The sequence below is a fragment of the Lepus europaeus genome, chromosome 17, assembly GCF_033115175.1.
Source record: "Lepus europaeus isolate LE1 chromosome 17, mLepTim1.pri, whole genome shotgun sequence".
Lineage (NCBI taxonomy): Eukaryota > Metazoa > Chordata > Mammalia > Lagomorpha > Leporidae > Lepus > Lepus europaeus.
In genome coordinates, this window is record NC_084843.1 from 36,475,058 (window position 1) to 36,492,654 (window position 17,597).

Here is a 17,597-nt window from a genome sequence, read left to right on the forward strand (position 1 = left end):
ATGCCGGTGCTGCAGTTGGGGGCTTAATTTTCTATGTCACAGCGTTGGCCCCTAGGTAACCTTTAATGTTATTTCCAGTGACTGGCTTTGTGTGGTTAGGCCACTTAATAGTCATCATATTTTGATCATTTTTTTTCTTCAATTAATGTTTATTGAATTATCAATGTGAAACCTCTCAGTTCACAGTCCTGCAAAGGGGGACTTATGAAAAGTTGACTTTATATAATGTCAAGAGCACTGGCTCTCAGGGCTGGCGATGTGGCACAGTGGATTAAGCTGCAGCCTGCAACACCAACATCCCATATGGGTGCCGGTTTGAATTTTGGCTGCTTCACTTCTTATACGGCTCCCTGCTAATGTGCCTGGGAAAGCAACAGAGGGTGGCCCAGGTTGTAGGACACACAGGTGAGTTCCAGGCTCCTGGCTTTGGCCTAGCTTAGCCCTGGCTGTTGCAGCCATTTGGAGAGTGGACTAGCAGATGGAAGACTGATCTCTGCTGTCTCTCCCTCTCTCTGTTTTTCAAATAAACGAGTAAATATTAAAAAAAATTTAACTTCATTTACTTGAATCTTTGCCATCTTCAAAATTGGTGATAGTACTGTATCCTGTCTGATTCACAGTGATTTACCCAAACTGAAAAGTGTTATACAAACATAAACTAGTGCTGTTTAAGATTGTATCAGGGGGCCAGCGCTGTGGCACAGAGGGTTAAAGCCCCAGCCTGCAGCAATGGCATCCCTTATGGCGCCAGTTCAAGTCCCAGCTGCTCCACTTCTGATCCAGCTCTCTGCTATGGCCTGGGAGGGCAATGGAGGATGGCCCAGGTTCTTGGGCCCCTGCACCCACATGGGAGACCTGGAGAAAGCTCCTGGCTCCTGGCTTTGGATCAGCTCAGCTCTGGCCATTGTGGTCATCTGGGAGTGAACCATCGATGGAAGATCTCTCTCTCTCTCTCTCTCTCTCTCTCTCTCTCTCTCTCTCTCTGCCTCTGTCTACTCTGTATTTCAAATAAATAAAATAAAACTTGAAAAAAGACATTGCGGGCATTGGGGGAATGAGCCAGCAGATAGCTGCTCCCTATGTTTGTCTCCTTGTTTTTCTCTTTCTTTTTCTGTGTCAGAAAACCAAACAACTATTGTATAGTAGAAGGTGCTTTTTCAAAAAGATTATTTATTGTTGAGAGGCACAGAGAGAGAGAGAGAGAGAAAAATCTCTGCTCTTTCACTTCCAAAATGCTCATTAACAGCTGGGGCTGGGGTTGGGTGGGCTCTGCCAAAGCCAGGAGCCAGGAACTCACTCTGGGTCTCCCACATGGGTGGCAGGGACCCAGGTTCTTGAGCCGTCACCTGCTGCCTCCCAGGGTGCACATTAATAGGAAGCTGGAAGCTAGAAGAGGGAGCAGAGCTAAGACTTGAACTCAAGACAGTCTTATTGGGATACAGGCATCTCAGGTGGCTTCTTAACCAATATAACAAATGCCCACCCCAGGATGTACTCCCCCCCCAATATAAAGCATGATTAATGTTATAAAACTTTCTGTTTTTGAGTCAGGAATTTGACCCAGCAACTTTGTAGAAATGAATTTGCTAGAATATGGATTTCGTTTCTGATTGAATTGTATGTTTCTGAATTTGGTATCTTCTAGAATTAAAGTTAAGTACCTCTTTTTCTCTTTACCCTCACTTTTAAAGAAAAAGTACTCTTCCTCTGTAAGATTGATCTCAGTGACTTAACCACTGCAAGTGTTGCAGATCAGTAGTGAACAATGTGCCAGCTGCCAGGCCAGACAGGGGTTGCAAAGGATAGAGCGACTTTCTTTAATACCTACTGAGACAAGTTTAACATTGCAGTCAAGTAGGGAAATCCTCAGAATGAAAGGAACCTTGGAAGTGATTTAATCAAACCCGTAGCAAGTATATCTCTCCTCTGTAGTAAGTAGCTACCAACCTCAGCTTAAATTCTTCCAAGAATGGGGAACTCATTAATAAATACCAGAATAGCCAGTTCCGTTTTTGTCAGCCCTAATTGTTAGAAAGTTATTTTGAAGGTTCAGACTTGATCTACATGCTTAAAGGTATTTATGTATTCCTACTCCATCTACATCTTCACCCTCCTCCTTCCTCAATCCTGTTACTTGGTGCACATTTTATCATATTAAACTTAGAACTGCTGCAGTAGAATCTCCATTCCTTTTGGAGTAGTTATTCTGGATAATTCATGGATGTCCTAGAGATAGCTATGCTGTTATCTGAGTGTTTACACATCTGCAGAATTTTGTCAGCTGACATTGCCTCATCTACTGGTTAATGGTATTCAGGCTCCGCCCTTTTCCCTTTAGGAAATTAGAGTATCTGCCCAACTCCAGTCTTCTTCCTCTTCATGCCCTCAGCATTTCTAAAACATGATAGACAATGATTCTGTTAGGATTTGTTAGTTGCCTAAGCAGCAAACAGTGTAACTCGTCTTTGCTTGAATATTTCAATCACTTGACTCTCCTCACCTTTGCAGTTTAGTGACCTGTGTTCCTTTCAAAGATGATGTAACTAAGAGAGGAATAGTTCTGTCATCTGTTATTATGAGATCAATTTGTCACATTTTACTCTAGGTCATGTTTCTTCCAGGAAAGAATTATGGTTTGTCTTTCCCAGAATTTGAACAGGTAATGGTTCAATAAAAGTTGATTAGATTTTTTAAGCTTTTAGCCCAATCTTTCTTGATTCCTTCTTAAATTAAGAATTGCATTTTAGGGGTTGGTATCGAGGTGTACTAGGTAAAGCTTCCACCTGCAGCACTGGCATCCCATATGAGCATTGGTTTGTGTCCCAGATGCTCCACTTCCCATCCAGCTCCTTGCTAATGTGCCTTGGGAAAGCAGCGAAGGATGGTCCAAGTGCTAGGGTCCCTGCCACCCATGTGGGAGACCTGGATGCAGTTCCTGGCTCCTGACTTTGGCTTGGCCCAACCTCAGCCAGCATGGCCATCTGGAGAATGAACCAACGAATGGACGAGCTCTCTCTCTGTCTCTCTGTAACTCTGCCTTTCAAATAAATAAATCTTTAAAAAAATTATTTATTTATTTAAAAGAATTATTTTTACAGAGAGAGGGGAGAGACAGAGATCTTCCATCTTCTGTCTGCTAGTTCACTCTCCAGATGGCCGCATTGGCCCCAGACTGGGTCAGGCCAGGCCAGGCCAAAGCCAGTAGCCAAACCAAGTCTCAGTTTATTAAGCAATTAAGCTTATCTATTAGTATTCTTTGAGATTGATTTTCAAGTCTCACCAGAATTTTTCTATGTTTTATATTCTTTATCTTTTCAAAATCTAATTTGCTATGATATTGTAGAATTCTACTAGTGTAAGGCTAGAATTCGAGTAATTTAAATCCCTGTTTATAGAGTAATGAAAGTGAAGCCCAGAGAGGATAAATGGTTGTCTAACTTAGATCTAACTGTGATTCTGGCAAGATCTCAGAGAGGGTGAGTCAGAGTATTCACCAGAATCGAGGCCTGCAATTGCCATGTCTGTTCTCCTTCTACTAATTGTCTGAATTCATCATAATTACCTTTGAAAACTTTCATCCTTTAGATGTCTTGCTCCTTTCTCTCAGGGATTATTTGCAGAAGCGTCATGAAAATTCATTCCTTGAGAACCATATTGTCTTTTTTTTTTAATTTTTAAAAATTTTTTTTAAATTTTTGACAGGCAGAGTGGACAGTGAGAGAGAGAGAGAAAGGTCTTCCTTTGCCGTTGGTTCACCCTCCAATGGCCGCCGCGGCTGGCGCGCTGTGGCCGGCACACCGTGCTGATCCAAAGGCAGGAGCCAGATGCTTATCCTGGTCTCCCATGGGGTGCAGGGCCCAAGCACTTGGGCCATCCTCCACTGCACTCCCGGGCCATAGCAGAGATCTGGCCTGGAAGAGGGGCAACAGGGACAGAATCTGGTGCCCCGACCGGGACTAGAACCGGGTGTGCCGGAGGATTAGCCTGTTGAGCCACAGCACCAGCCCATATTGTCTTTTAACGTCTGTAGTCAGAAGACCCTTTGTTTCAAAGCGGTTCCCATGTAGCTCCTGCAGCTGCATCCCTCCTAAACACTTTTGACTGTGCCAGTTTGAAGTCAACAGTCTGCATTTATTCTAGCTCACTGTTTTCTTCCCTCACTATTGTGGGCTTTAGTATGATGCGGAAAAGGTCATTTCCTCAGGTTTCTAAGAATCATGTTGGTAGCACACCTCTACCTGTACCCCATCATGTTTAAGAAGCACCTGTCCTCAAAACAACTTTTTATTATAATGAGGTATTCAGCAGATACAATAAAATACTAGAGTGGCTATGGAAATTTTTCTTAACTGTCTGCAGTTAAACAAACATACTACAGCTATCTATTACGTGCCACATATTCTGGTTATTGTAACTTGCCTTTTTCCTCCTAATTCAGGTATTCGTCCCTGTACTTCCATATTCTTCTTCTTATTATTATTATTATATCAGAAACAGAAAGCTGCCATCCATTGGTCCATACCCCAAAAGCCTACAGTGGCTAGGGTTAGGTCAGGCTGAAGCTTGTCCCCCAGAAACTCAATCCAGGGCTCTCCTTTGGGTGACAAGTACCCTACCACTTATGCTATCATTCTCTGCCTCCCAGGGTTTACCCCAGCAGCAAGCTGGAATCTGGAGCCAGAACTTGAACCCAGGCCCTCTGATATACATATGCATATGTTTTTGTTTCTGTTTTTGTTTTTAGGATTTATTTATTTATTTGAAAGAGTTACAGAGAGAGAGGGAGAGACAAAGAGAGATCTTCCATCCTCTGGTTCACTCTAAATGGCTGCAACAGCCAGAGCTGAGCTGATCTGAAGCCAGGAGCCAGGAGCTTTTTCCAGGTCTCCCACATGGGTGCAGGGACCCAAGGACTTGGGCCATTCTTCGATGCTTTCCAGGCACATTAGCAGGGAGCTGGATTGGAGTGGAGCAACCAGGACTCGAACCAGTGCCCATATGAGATGCCATTGCCGCATATGGCAGCTTTACCCGCTACGCCACAATGCCAGCTTTGGCATGTGAATGTGATAATTAGTGTCTTCCAAACACTCTGATTCAGAGATTTCTATAATAGTTTGTTGTGTGTGTACTCTGTCACTACTGTTATTCCACTTCCCTGCATTCATTTCTTTTTCAATAAACACCCTTCCGCTGTATATTTCAGTTGTGAACTTCTCAATGATACACTAACTCTTGGACTGCAAAGGTGTTTCTTTTGTTAGTCCATTATTTGTTATGTGCTTAGTTTGAGGAACTGTGATAGTCTGCATCATATTTACTTCCTTATGACAACATTTCAAATACTACCTGTAGACTTTACTTTCGAATATAACTGTCTAAATCCCTAAAGTTAATACCTGACAAATCTGTCATTCTTTTCCCATTTTTTTTAAACCTGAGTCTTACTGAACAGCCTCCAGTGTCTGGTTCTTTCTGTGTCATACAAGTCTGGTTATCTTCCAGAGCACCTGGCTTGTCAGCTGTCTCTGAACCTTTTTACTTCCTGTCACAGAACTGACTTTCAAGTTTTCTAGCTTCAGAGGGCAGGTCCACTGCCAAGCTTTGTTTTTCACAAATTGCTAGCAGTCCTTTGCTTGTTATTTTGTTTATTTTGTTGTCTGGCCTGTCATCCCTGAAAACTCAAGGCATCTATGTATAATGCACGTTTTGAGAATCAAACATCTCGTGGAATAGCACCATCCCTCTATCAGGTTCTTTGACTTCCTGATATCCTCTTCAGAGGTCTCCTTGCTAGTTGATCTGTTAATTCTCTAAGAAATCAACAGGAATAGAAGCAGTTTATAGGGCTAAATCGTAGTAAACTCTGTCATGTATTGAATTCTCTTAAGTAACACACACCCTTCATTTGGCCATGTGAGTTCTGCACATTTTCTACATGTACCTCTCAAAAGGGATTCTCGAACTACCAGCTCACATTACTTCCTCTGGGCATCATAATGAAACTCTTTGATTTGCTAAGTGCTGATTCCTCTCTATTTCTGTGGAATGTATTTCTTACTTCACATGTTTTCTAGAACTGATAGTGATCAGTGGCAGATCACACCAAGAACACTTGGAGCTAGATTAGTTTGACAGATAGATGAGTCAGGTTGCTTGGGATATGTACTGCAGAGCAGGTGATAAGACTGAGTTGAGTGAGCCAGGTAAAGAATCTTGCCTAGAATAAGAAATAGAAGGTAGTTCGGACATTCTGGAAGTTGTGGAGATCCAATAAGGGTTAGGTGTTTGGAGCACAGAGGTTAGGGTTCTGAAAATGGATGCTTAGCAGAAAAAAAGGTGATTTCCAGCATTATGCTTTCAGCAGCGAGGCCAACATTCAGAGGCTAGAACCAAATCTCTGGGATGGGAGGGGAGAGCAAGCAAGGGCAGACATGGACCAAGTTATTTGATTCAGGGCATAAGGGAAAAGCAGAACCAGGACTGACTTCAAACAAAGTCATGCAAGCTTATTGGCTAAAATTCCTTGATTACAAGATTCAAAATAGAATTGGTCCCAGCCTGAGGCTGAGTCTGCTGATTGGGAGTGCAATCATTCAGATTAGTTAACTAAAAGGCAACAGAGGCACGAATATCTCTGATGATGCTCTGACAACTTAGAGTTCCCCTACTACAGAGCTGCTTCTGATCATCTGCTCTTGCAATCTTTTGTTCACTTACCTTTTGACATTGTTTTACCTTTACCTTCCTCCCCTGAATGTGACTTCTGGGCTGCTTCTGCTGTCCCACCCAAAGAAATTTTTATAAACCAGAAGACAGGCATTTCTTGATCTTGTTGCCTTCTCCCTTAAGCAACAAAAGGCCGATGTAAATGTGGTAGGTATGTTTGATGTCGGTGTCTGGCAGAAGAACAGCACAAATTCAGCAAGTGATAATAAAATATCTTTTGATTTGTTTGTGGGTTTTTTTGATCTCTGGATGATCCAACAGACTTTCTTAGCCATTTCTGTTAGCTTTGGATCTGACCTGTTCCTGAGGAAGAGTACTTTTTTTTAGGACTAATTTCATCCATTCTTGTTTCGTGTTTTCCCTTAACAATTTTTCTTGTAAATTAGTCAATAGCATACATGGAAGAACCTCTCCTGTAAGCATTTTTTCACGCTAAAAACAATTGGACTTAGAACCAAAGGATAATAGGGGCCGGCGCTGCGGCTCACTAGGCTAATCCTCCACCTTTCGGTGCCGGATTCTGTCCCGGTTGCCCCTCTTCCAGGCCAGCTCTCTACTGTGGCCAGGGAGTGCAGTGGAGGATGGCCCAAGTGCTTGGGCCCTGCACCCCATGGGAGACCAGGATAAGCACCTGGCTCCTGCCATCGGATCAGCCGCAGCGCGCCAGCCACGGCGGCCATTGGAGGGTGAACCAGTGGCAAAGGAAGACCTTTCTCTCTCTCCCTCTCTCTCACTATCCACTCTGCCTGTCAAAAAAAAAAAAATTAAAAATTAAAAAAAATTTAAAAAAACACAAAGGATAATAGGAACTATATATATATACATAGACATATATAATGCCTTTTTGGGTCAAGCCTTCCAGGATATGCTGGCCCAACATATTCTTGAATATTGCATTGATTTTTGTGGGTCAGGTTCTATAAATATATATATGGCATGATTTTTTTTTGTTTGGTTTTTCCATCTATATCTAGAGTTGCAATAGTGTCCAAATCTTTTGAAGGAAAAACTGATCGCACGGAAGAGTGGTATGGAACTCAGTACAAGCAAGAAGCTATACCAGATGAAGTCATTAAGGTAGGGTTAACTACCTTAGTGGGGAACCACAAGAACATGAGCTCCTTACATCTCAACTCAGGGCTCAGAACATGGAGTCCAGTGTTGTATGTGCCACCCGAGAAGACTGAACAAGGCGATAAAACAGCTGAGGTTTTAGGTTTTTGCAAGGAGAAGTGACACTCTGGTCATATTCTCGTGTGTTTGTCAAAATCACTAGGGCTCTAAAGTAGACTCCCCGCCTTGTGCAGTAAGGAGCATTGAAGTACAGGGTACTCACAGAAGCAAAGGCCCCACAAAAGGCAAAGAAGTGGAAGTGGGAAACATGAACGAGGCAAGGGCTCCAGAGAGCTCACAGTCTTGGAACATGGGCTGGAAGAAGTTTCTGGGATTCATACTGTGTTCACTCTGTAAGGTGCTGTATTTTATGCCTCATTATATCATTGCTTTTTTTGTCAAGTAAGGTAATTATGATGTATTTCAAAACAGATTTGTTCAGACAGTATTTTACCACATTCGTTAGTTGTCAAGATTTTGATTTTATCTGGTACTTTTTCTTTCTTTGTCTTTTGAATCTCATTGACTGCATACTCTTGAGATTGGGAACTTTATTCATGGGATGATACCAGAAAGCCTTCCTATGTTTAGATTCTAGGTAAATTCAAGTATGGATGTTTTTGAAAATGTATCTCCATAATAGCAATACAGAATAAAGAAGAAATAAAAAAGAAAATCACCACTGGTATTTCAGGTAGCTCTGTTGTATCCATGGCATAGGAAGGCACTAAAGCCCTCCAGTGTGAAAATACCTGTCTTCCTACACTGTGAAAAAGCTATTTCCCATGAATTAGTGCTGAGTCTGAAATAATCCTGAAACAAGAAAGGACCCCCTCTTCATCAGACTCTGTCCACAACAAACTTACCCTGAAGAGGAATTTCTTTTTTTTTTTTTTTTTTTTTTTTAACAGGCAGAGTGGATAGTGAGAGAGAGAGACAGAGAGAAAGGTCTTCCTTTTTGCCGTTGGTTCACCCTCCAATGGCCGCTGCGGCCAGCATGCTGTGCTGATCCGAAGCCAGGAGCCAGGTGCTTCTCCTGGTCTCCCATGCAGGTGCAGGGCCCAAGCACTTGGGCCATCCTCCACTGCCTTCCTGGGCCATAGCAGAGAGCTGGCCTGGAACTAGAACCCAGTGTGCAGGTGCCGCAAGGCGGAGGATTAGCCTGTTGAGCCATGGCGCCAGCCCAGGAATTTCTTAAAAACAAATTTATCTGGGCACTTAGCAGTGAAATTACCTACTGTTTCTTAGTTGCTGCTATTCAGCTATTACTTAAATAGTATGGCCAGTATCACCTATATTCCAGTGCCAAAAGATACAAATGCAGGAATCAAAATAAACTGCAAAAATCTCCAAGATTGTGCTACATCAGCTGGAGACCAAATCACTAGACACAGAATTATTGAAAATCAGGTGCTTTTTATTTTTTCCTTTAGTAATGAAAAGTTCTATAAATTGTGGTTCAATAATCAGTGGCCTCTGGTCCTTTCCTCTTAACTTTTGTGGCTGACTCATGGAACAGATCCATCCTGCACATTTATGTGTCAATCCAGACTTAAATCTCAGCTTTGTCCTTAATCTTGTATTTGCATTACCATTTCACTTGAAAGCTCATCTGGAAGAAGTTTGGGCCAGGCCTTAAGAAGTAATAATGAAGTGAAAGAGGCACTTTTAGCCTGGCTTCCAGGCCATGCACAGAAGTAACTTAATATAGCCGAGAGTACAGCTTATATAAATGACCTATTGTTTAACAGTTGCAAGGCTATATCCCTGCACAGATTATTGTCCCTCCTTTAAAGAGCTAGAACACACATGATCTTCATATGGGTGAGCCAGATTTTGTATGCTTCTGTCAGATTGTTCCTTAACCTTTCCTGGTCATTTTGGAGATGTGGAGAGGAAAGATGAGTACAAAGTCTTCCCTAGTACCAGAAGGACCAGCTCAAGTTTCATTCAAACCTATTAAAGAATCCTGGTAGTATTCTTTAATAGGTGATGGGAAAGAATGCTATGTAACATTTATCCCCTTAGCATGTGGGTATTGAGCAAAGACAATGTTGTAAACTCTTGAATCAGATGAATTACTTTGTGTGTTATCTTCCAGAAATGGCAAAATGCTGACCTAAATGGAAAGTTCAAGCTTCCAACGAAGAATGAATTTATTCCTACGAATTTTGAGATTTTAGCATTAGAAAAAGAGGCAACACCATACCCTGCTCTCATTAAGGTAAGATGTTAGACTTTTTTTTTTAATTTTTAATTTTTAATTTTTTTGACAGGCAGAGTGGACATTGAGAGAGAGAGACAGAGAGAAAGGTCTTCCTTTGCGGTTGGTTCACACTCCAATGGCCACCACGGCCGGCACGCTGTAGCCGGCGCACTGTGCTGATCCGATGGCAGGAGCCAGGTGCTTCTCCTGGTCTCCCATGGGGTGCAGGGCCCAAGGACTTGGGCCATCCTCCACTGCACTCCCAGGCCACAGTAGAGAGCTGGCCTGGAAGAGGGGCAACCAGGACAGAATCTGGTGCCCCAACCAGGACTAGAACCCGGTGTGCCGGCACTGCAAGGCGGAGGATTAGCCTATTGAGCCGCGGTGCCGGCCAAGATGTTAGACTTTCAAATTTGGGGGACAAACCTATTTCATGGCAGACTAGAGAGATAATTTCTTATGTTTGATACTTTATTTATTTTGGGGCTTACATGCTAAGAGGTGACAGAAACACAGCAGAAAGAATAACTACAAGAGATATTAGAAAGGTACACATGTTTGGTGCAGCGATTGAAGTGCCACTTGATGCACTCACATCCCGTATTGGAATGCATGGGTTTGAACCCTACTTCTGCTTTGGATTCCAGCTTCCTGCTAATGTGTACCTAGGAGGCAGCAAGTGATGGCTCAAATACCTGGGTCCATGCTGTCCACATGGGAGAAGAAGAGGAAAAGTTCCTGGTTCCTAGCTTCATTGTGGCCAAGCCCCAGCTATTTATGGGCATCTGGGGAGTGAACCAACAGATAAAACTGTCTGTCTCTCTTTCTTTGTTTCTTTGCCTTTCAATTATGATGAAAATGAATAAGTAAAAAATTTGAAGTGAAAAAAATAAAAAAAAAAAAAACAGAAAAATTGAAAGGTTAAGAATACAAAAGCAGGAACTGGTGTTGTGATATGGCAGGTAAAGTCATGCCTGCAATGCCTGAATCCCAAATGGGCACCACTTCGAGTCCCGGCTGCTCTGGTTCCAATTCAGCTCCCTGCTAATGGGCCTGGGAAGTCAGCCAGGGATCACCCAAGTGCTTGGGTCCCTGTACCCACCTAGGAGACCCAGAGGAAGCTCCTGGCTCCTAGCTTTGGCCTGACCCAGCTCTGGCTGTTGGTGGCCATTTGGGGAGTGAACCAGAGGATGGAGGACCTCTTTCTCTGTAAATCTGGCTTTCAAATAAATAATAAATAGATCTTTTAAAAAAAATGAAAGCAAACAAAATTACTGAGCAACATAGAATTTATTTCTGTTTTTAAAGATTATTTATTTGAGAGGCAGAGTTATAGACAGAGAGAGGGAGACACACACACACACACACAGATATCTTCCATCCACTGGTTCACTCCCCAAGTGGCCAAAAGGGCTGGAGCTGGGTCAGTCTGAAGCCAGGAACCAGGAGCTTCTTCCAGGTCTCCCAGGTGAGTGCAGGGGCCCAAGCATTTGGGCCATCTTCTACTGTTTTCCCAGGCTATCAGCAGGGAGCTGGATTGGAAGAGGAGCATCCCAAACTCGAACTGGCATCCATATGGAATGCTGGTGCCACAGGCAGAGGTTTAACCTACTATGCCACAGCACTGGCCCCCCAACACAGAATGTAGAGAATTGCTTTATTTGCAGGAGAAAAAAAAAAAAAGAAAAAAAAAAAAAACCTATCTGGGCTGTAACCACAATTCTACCAAAAGATAATGGCTTCTTTTCCATATCCACTGAAGATCTAATCAGGAAGTAGGTTTGTGCCGCATGGTAAAAGTTAGAGATAAGAGGGGCCAGTGCTGTGGCAGGTTAATGCCCTGGCCTGAAGTGCCAGCATCCCATATGGGCGCCGGTTCTAGTCTCAGCTGCTCCACTTCTGATCCAGTGCTCTACTATGGCCTGGGAAAGCAGTAGAAGATGGCCCAAGTCTTGGGCCCCTGCACCCACGTGGGAGATCCGGAAGAAGCTCCTGGCTCCTGGCTTCGGATCAGCACAGCTCTGACCGTTGAGGCCATCTGGGGAGTGAACCAACGGATGGAAGACCTCTCTCTCTCTCTCTCTCTCTCTGCCTCTCCTCTCTCTGTGTAACTCTGACTTTCAAAGAAATAAATAAATCTTTAAAAAAAAAAGTTAGAGATAAGAAAGAATATCCACAACCTGGAAGAAAGTCTGTCCAGGAGGAGCCTTTGGATTTTTTCTGCCCTTAAAAACAATTTTCTTTCTGACACAGTGGATATATGAAGATATGTAAGCCAGTGGGAAGAGTGACTGAGGAGTGAGAGTTTTACTCTTCCTTTGTAGAATGTTCGTTCATTCTTTTTCTTTTTTTATTTCTCCTCTTCTCTTTCTTCCTCCCTTCCTCCCTCCTTTGCTCCCTCCCTCTCTCCTTCTTTTTCTTTCCTTCAAGATTTATTTGTTTGAAAGGCTGAGAAACTGAGAGAGAGACAGAGAAAGAGAGAAAGGTCTTCCATCTGCTGCTTTACTCCCAAATGTGCAGAAGAGCAATTCTGGGCCAGGCTGAAGTCAGGGGCCAGGAACTCCATCCTGGTCTTCCACATAGGTGGCAGGGGCCCAAGCACTTGGGCCATCTTCTACTGCCTTCCCAGGTACATTAGCAGGAAGCTGGACAACAAGCAGATTAGCCAGGACTCGAACTGGCACTCTGATATGTGATGCTGGCCATTGCAAGTGATGGCTTAACCTGCTGCACCAGAATGCTGGCCCCTCAGAATGTTCTTTTCATGTCATTATTTCACACCTTGGAATAGAAAAATGTATCAAATGATTATAGCACATTCTCTTTTCTGAACTGGTAACCTAATGAATACAGACACAAATCATTCATTTTGGGCCGGCGCCGCGGCTCACTAGGCTAATCCTCCACCTGCGGCGCCGGCACACCAGGTTCTAGTCCTGGTCGGGGTGCTGGATTCTGTCCCAGTTGCCCCTCTTCCAGGCCAGCTCTCTGCTGTGGCCAGGGAGTGCAGTGGAGGATGGCCCAACTCCTTGGGCCCTGCACCCGCATGAGAGACCAGGAGAAGCACCTGGCTCCTGGCTTCAGATCAGCGTGGTGTGCCAGCCACGGTGCGCCGGCCGCAGTGTGCTGGCCGTGGCGGCCATTGGAGGGTGAACCAACGGCAAAAGGAAGACCTTTCTCTCTGTCTCTCTCTCACTGTCCACTCTGCCTGTCAAAAAAAAAAAAAAAATCATTCATTTTATCTTCTTCAAATGACCTAATATTCAGATTAACTCAGCAGGACAAGAGTATTTAGGAGCATGACATTTAATTTATCTTGAACAATTGTTATCTAAAGGTTTAACTAGAGCTGCTGAATTCTCTTTGAAATTCATTTATGAGGTTGTTGACAAGGCTTCATTGTTTACCACATGGCCTGCTATGTAGAATTGCGGGCATGGGATGTGGTTTCCCCCAAAGTGATTGATCCAAGAGAGAAGGTGAGTGATCAAAATGGAAGCCAGTGTCTTTTATAATCTAATCTTGGAGGTGTCAAGCCATCATTTCTGTCATAGTCTGTTAATCAGGCAGACCAGCTCTGGTCCTGTGGAGGTGGGGGATCATTGTGGAACACCTTGGAGGTCAGCTGCTACTTTTTCCCAAAGGTTGCCAGCATCTATCTGCCTCCCATGTCTGGAAAGATGAGACTAGGACAGTTGATACTGGCTTCTCTCATCTGTCTCCTCCACTGTGTCCCCATCTCCCAAATCCAGGGGACACTGAAGATTGATTTCTCCTGCAGGGGTCGGTAGACTTCCTGTCCAGCTTCCTGCCTGCTGACCCTCTGTATATGCTTCAGTGCTCTGGGCCAGCAGCCTTCAGAATAGAACTCCTAAGCACTGCCTCAGTCCTCCTCCTCCTACAGAGTGATTTGATTGGGCGTTTTTGCTTAATGTGCCCTTATTTTCCTAACCAAATTGTTTCTCCATCACAGGATACAGCTATGAGCAAGCTCTGGTTCAAACAAGATGATAAGTTTTTCTTGCCAAAGGCTTGTCTCAACTTTGAATTTTTCAGGTACGTAAAGTGAATCTAACTATTAAGCTTCTTATAAAAGTCAGCAGTTACATTTCTGTATACTTGTCTGTCTTGAGCATCCACATCTAGAAGTAAAAAGCATTTGCGTTATTTGGTCTACGCAAGGCCAGGCTGCTACTGTTAATGTAAAGAAGTATTGTTAAGAAGTGAGGTTGTTCATTCTTCTTCCTTTCCATTGATGAACACACTTTTTGATGGAAATGTTTGATGTTAATTCTGATTAGGGCCTGCCTAGCCTGCAGGAATTTGGAACCTGGGGACATTGTAGATTTATGCAGAAGGTTCATTGAGAAAATAAGAAATAATTTGGGGTTTTTCATCATTTTAGCTTTCACTTCCTGGAGCTTGTCCAGAAGAAGTGGTCTGAAATGCTCTGCATCCTTTCCAGTCCTTCAGTTGTCTGGAGCTTTCTCTAATCTTCAGTTGGATACTTTAAAATTATCTAGTAAAAATGAAGGAGATATTTAGTAAAGTTTATGAATAAAACTACTGTTGCAGTGATTTTAAGATTTTTTTTTTTATTTGAAAGGCAGAAGTGGGGAGATCTTCCATCTACTGGTTTACTCTACAAATGGTCACAATGGCCAGGGCTGGGCCAGGCTGAAGTCAAGAACCTGGAACTCCATCTGGGTCTCCGGATGGGTGTTAGGGGCCTAAATGAACACTTGAGCCAGGCACACTTTTCCAGGCACATTAGCAGGGAACTGGATCAGAAGCAGAGCTACTGGGGACTCAAACCCCTGCACTCTGATATGAGATGCTGTTGTTGCAAGCATTGGCTTAACCCACTATACAAAGCCAGCCCCTGCAATGATTTCTTAATGCATCTTCAATTCATCTCTGTCTCCTTTTATTTACTTGTGTGGTTAAGTGTATCACCAAGTTCAGATTTTACTTTGTGAGTTTATAATTTTATATTTTTAAAATTTGTGGTCTTATGTTTGGTGAAATAAACTTGTCATCATGTAATAATGTTCAATATGATGATCAGCTTTTCTGTTACTTTTTGTTGCATTACCATGACTTGAAATTAAAGCGGATATGTTTCAAATTTTTGGAAAAGGGGAGAAGAATCTCTAAATAGAAATTTAATATCCTATCACCAAATGTGTCCGGTTTGTAGGGATGTAAATATTATATTTTGTGTCATTGGATTCACAGATTATTTCAGAACTGCACTGAGGTTTGTAATTTGTTTCACCAAACGTAGACTCTCAGGTTGTGACTCACTGTTGGCCAAGAGCATTAGAAAGGCTACCTTTATATTTTTTGATAGTTGAGAGTGATATTTCTAACACTCTTAGCATCTTGTCCCTCTTTTCCATTTGGGTTCTGTGATTATGAGGTTCTTCAGAATATCTTTTTAGAAAATATTTACTTATTTTACTTATTAGAGAGAGAGAGAGCAATACTGAGACGGAGACCCCCATTTGCTAAATTCACTTCCCAAATGCCTGCAACAGCACCCAGCTGAGGCAGAGGTGGGCTCTGGGAACTCAGTCCAGTTCTCTTACATGACTGACAGAAGCCCAAGTGCTGGAGCCATCCTTGCTGCCTCCCAGGCCTGAGCAAGCAGGAAACTGGATGCAGGAGCAGAGCAATTCTTGATGTGAGATGTGGGCATCTTAACTACAGAGCAAACACTCACCCCCCAGAATAGGTTCTGAGAGACCACTTGATATTTACGTGTTCTCTGAACTGCCCAGCACAGCACCTAGAATTGAAAATGGCTGCTTCCCTCAGATCCCATGTCCGTGGTCTGCTTTTCCCACAGGTAACCACTGCTCAGTTTCTTGTGGATTTTTATAAAAAAAATTTTTTTTTGACAGGCAGAGTGGTATAAAAAATTTTTATGTGTGTATATAGTTTTATCTTTTTCAGAAGTAGGATTATATTATATATACTTAGTTATAGGGGTTTTAAACTTTTTTTTTATTTGAAAGTCAGAATTAAGCAGAGAGGAGGAGAAGCAGAGAGAAAGAGAGAGAGAGAAAGAGAGAGAGAGGTCTTCCAACAGCTGGTTCACTCCTCAATTGACCGCAATGGCCAGAGCTGCGCTGATCCGAAGCCAGGAGCCAGGAGCTTCTTTCAGGGTCTCCCACGTGGGTGCAGGGGCCCAAGGACTTGGGCCATCTTCTACTGCTTTCCCAGGCCATAGCAGAGAGCTGGATTGGAAGTAGAGCAGCTGGGACTTGAACTGGCACCCATATGAAATGCCAGCACTACAGGCAGAGGCTTTACCCACAATGCCACAATGCTGCCCACCCCCCTAACCTCTCCCATCCCCCATTTTTAACCTCATTCTTTTATTAATTTTTTTAAAAGATTTCATTTATTTATTTATTTGAGAGGTAGAGTTACAGACAGTGAGAGGGAGAGACAGAGAGAAAGGTCTTCCATCCGCTGGTTCACTCCCCAAATGGCTGCAACAGCCGGAGCTGGGCCAATCCAAAGCCAGGAACCAGGCGCTTCCTCCTGGTCTCCCAGGCGGGTGCAGGGGCACTTGGGCCATCTTCCACTGTCCTCCTGGGCCACAGCAGAGAGCTGGACTGGAAAAGGAGGAACCAGGACTAGAACCCGATGCTCATATGGTGGAGGATTAACCGAGTGAGCCACGGCGCCTGCCCCCAGCAAAATTTTTTTTTAAAGATTTATTTATTTTAACTGAAAAGTAGAGTTAACAGAGAGGCAGAGGCAGAGAGAGAGAGAAGTCTTACATCTGCCTGTTCACTCCTCAAATGGCCACAATAGCTGGAGCTGGGTTGATCCAAATCCAGGAGTCTGGAGCCTCTTCTAGGTCTCCCACACAGGTGCAGGGGTCCTTGGCCATTTTTTTTTTTTTTTTTTTTGACAGGCAGAGTGGACAGTGAGAGAGACAGAGAGAAAGGTCTTCCTTTTTGCCGTTGGTTCACCCTCCAATGGCCGCCGCGGTAGGCGCGCTGCGGCCGGCGCACCGCACTGATCCGATGGCAGGAGCCAGGTGCTTCTCCTGGTCTCCCATGGGGTGCAGGACCCAAGGACTTGGGCCATCCTCCACTGCACTCCCTAGCCACAGCAGAGAGCTGGCCTGGAAGAGGGGCAACCGGGACAGAATCTGGTGCCTTGGGCCATTTTCAACTGCTTTTCCTGGTCATAGCAGAGAGCTGGATCAGAAGTGAAACAGCTGGGACTTGAACTGGCGCCCATATGGGATGCCAGCACTGTAGGCAGCGCAGCTCTACCCACTATGCCACAGTGCCGGCCCCTTTTTTAAAATTCTTTACTTATTTGAGAGGTAGGTAGACAAACAACTGACAGGCAGAGATCTTGTACTTGCTGGTTTACTCTGCAAATGCCTGTACAACTGGAGCCAGGCCAGACTGAAGCCTGAAGCCTGGAACTCAGTCTGGGTATTCCACATAGATGGCAGAAACCCAACTACTTGAGCCGTCACCTGGGTGGTCTCAGAGTGCACATTAGCAGGAAGCCACTC

The 17,597-nt window shown here is 43.8% G+C and overlaps 1 protein-coding gene across 4 annotated transcripts in view; it reads left to right on the plus strand.

The window, feature by feature from the left end:
* Nucleotides 1-17,597, plus strand: part of IDE (insulin degrading enzyme) — a 115,627-nt gene that overhangs the window by 69,111 nt on the left and 28,919 nt on the right. For all 4 annotated transcript variants that reach the window (XM_062215198.1, XM_062215196.1, XM_062215197.1 and 1 more), the window contains exons 12-14: nt 7,704-7,806; nt 9,944-10,066; nt 14,022-14,104. In XM_062215198.1, the coding sequence (XP_062071182.1) occupies nt 7,704-7,806; nt 9,944-10,066; nt 14,022-14,104 (309 nt within the window). The remainder of the gene's footprint in view (nt 1-7,703; nt 7,807-9,943; nt 10,067-14,021; nt 14,105-17,597) is intronic.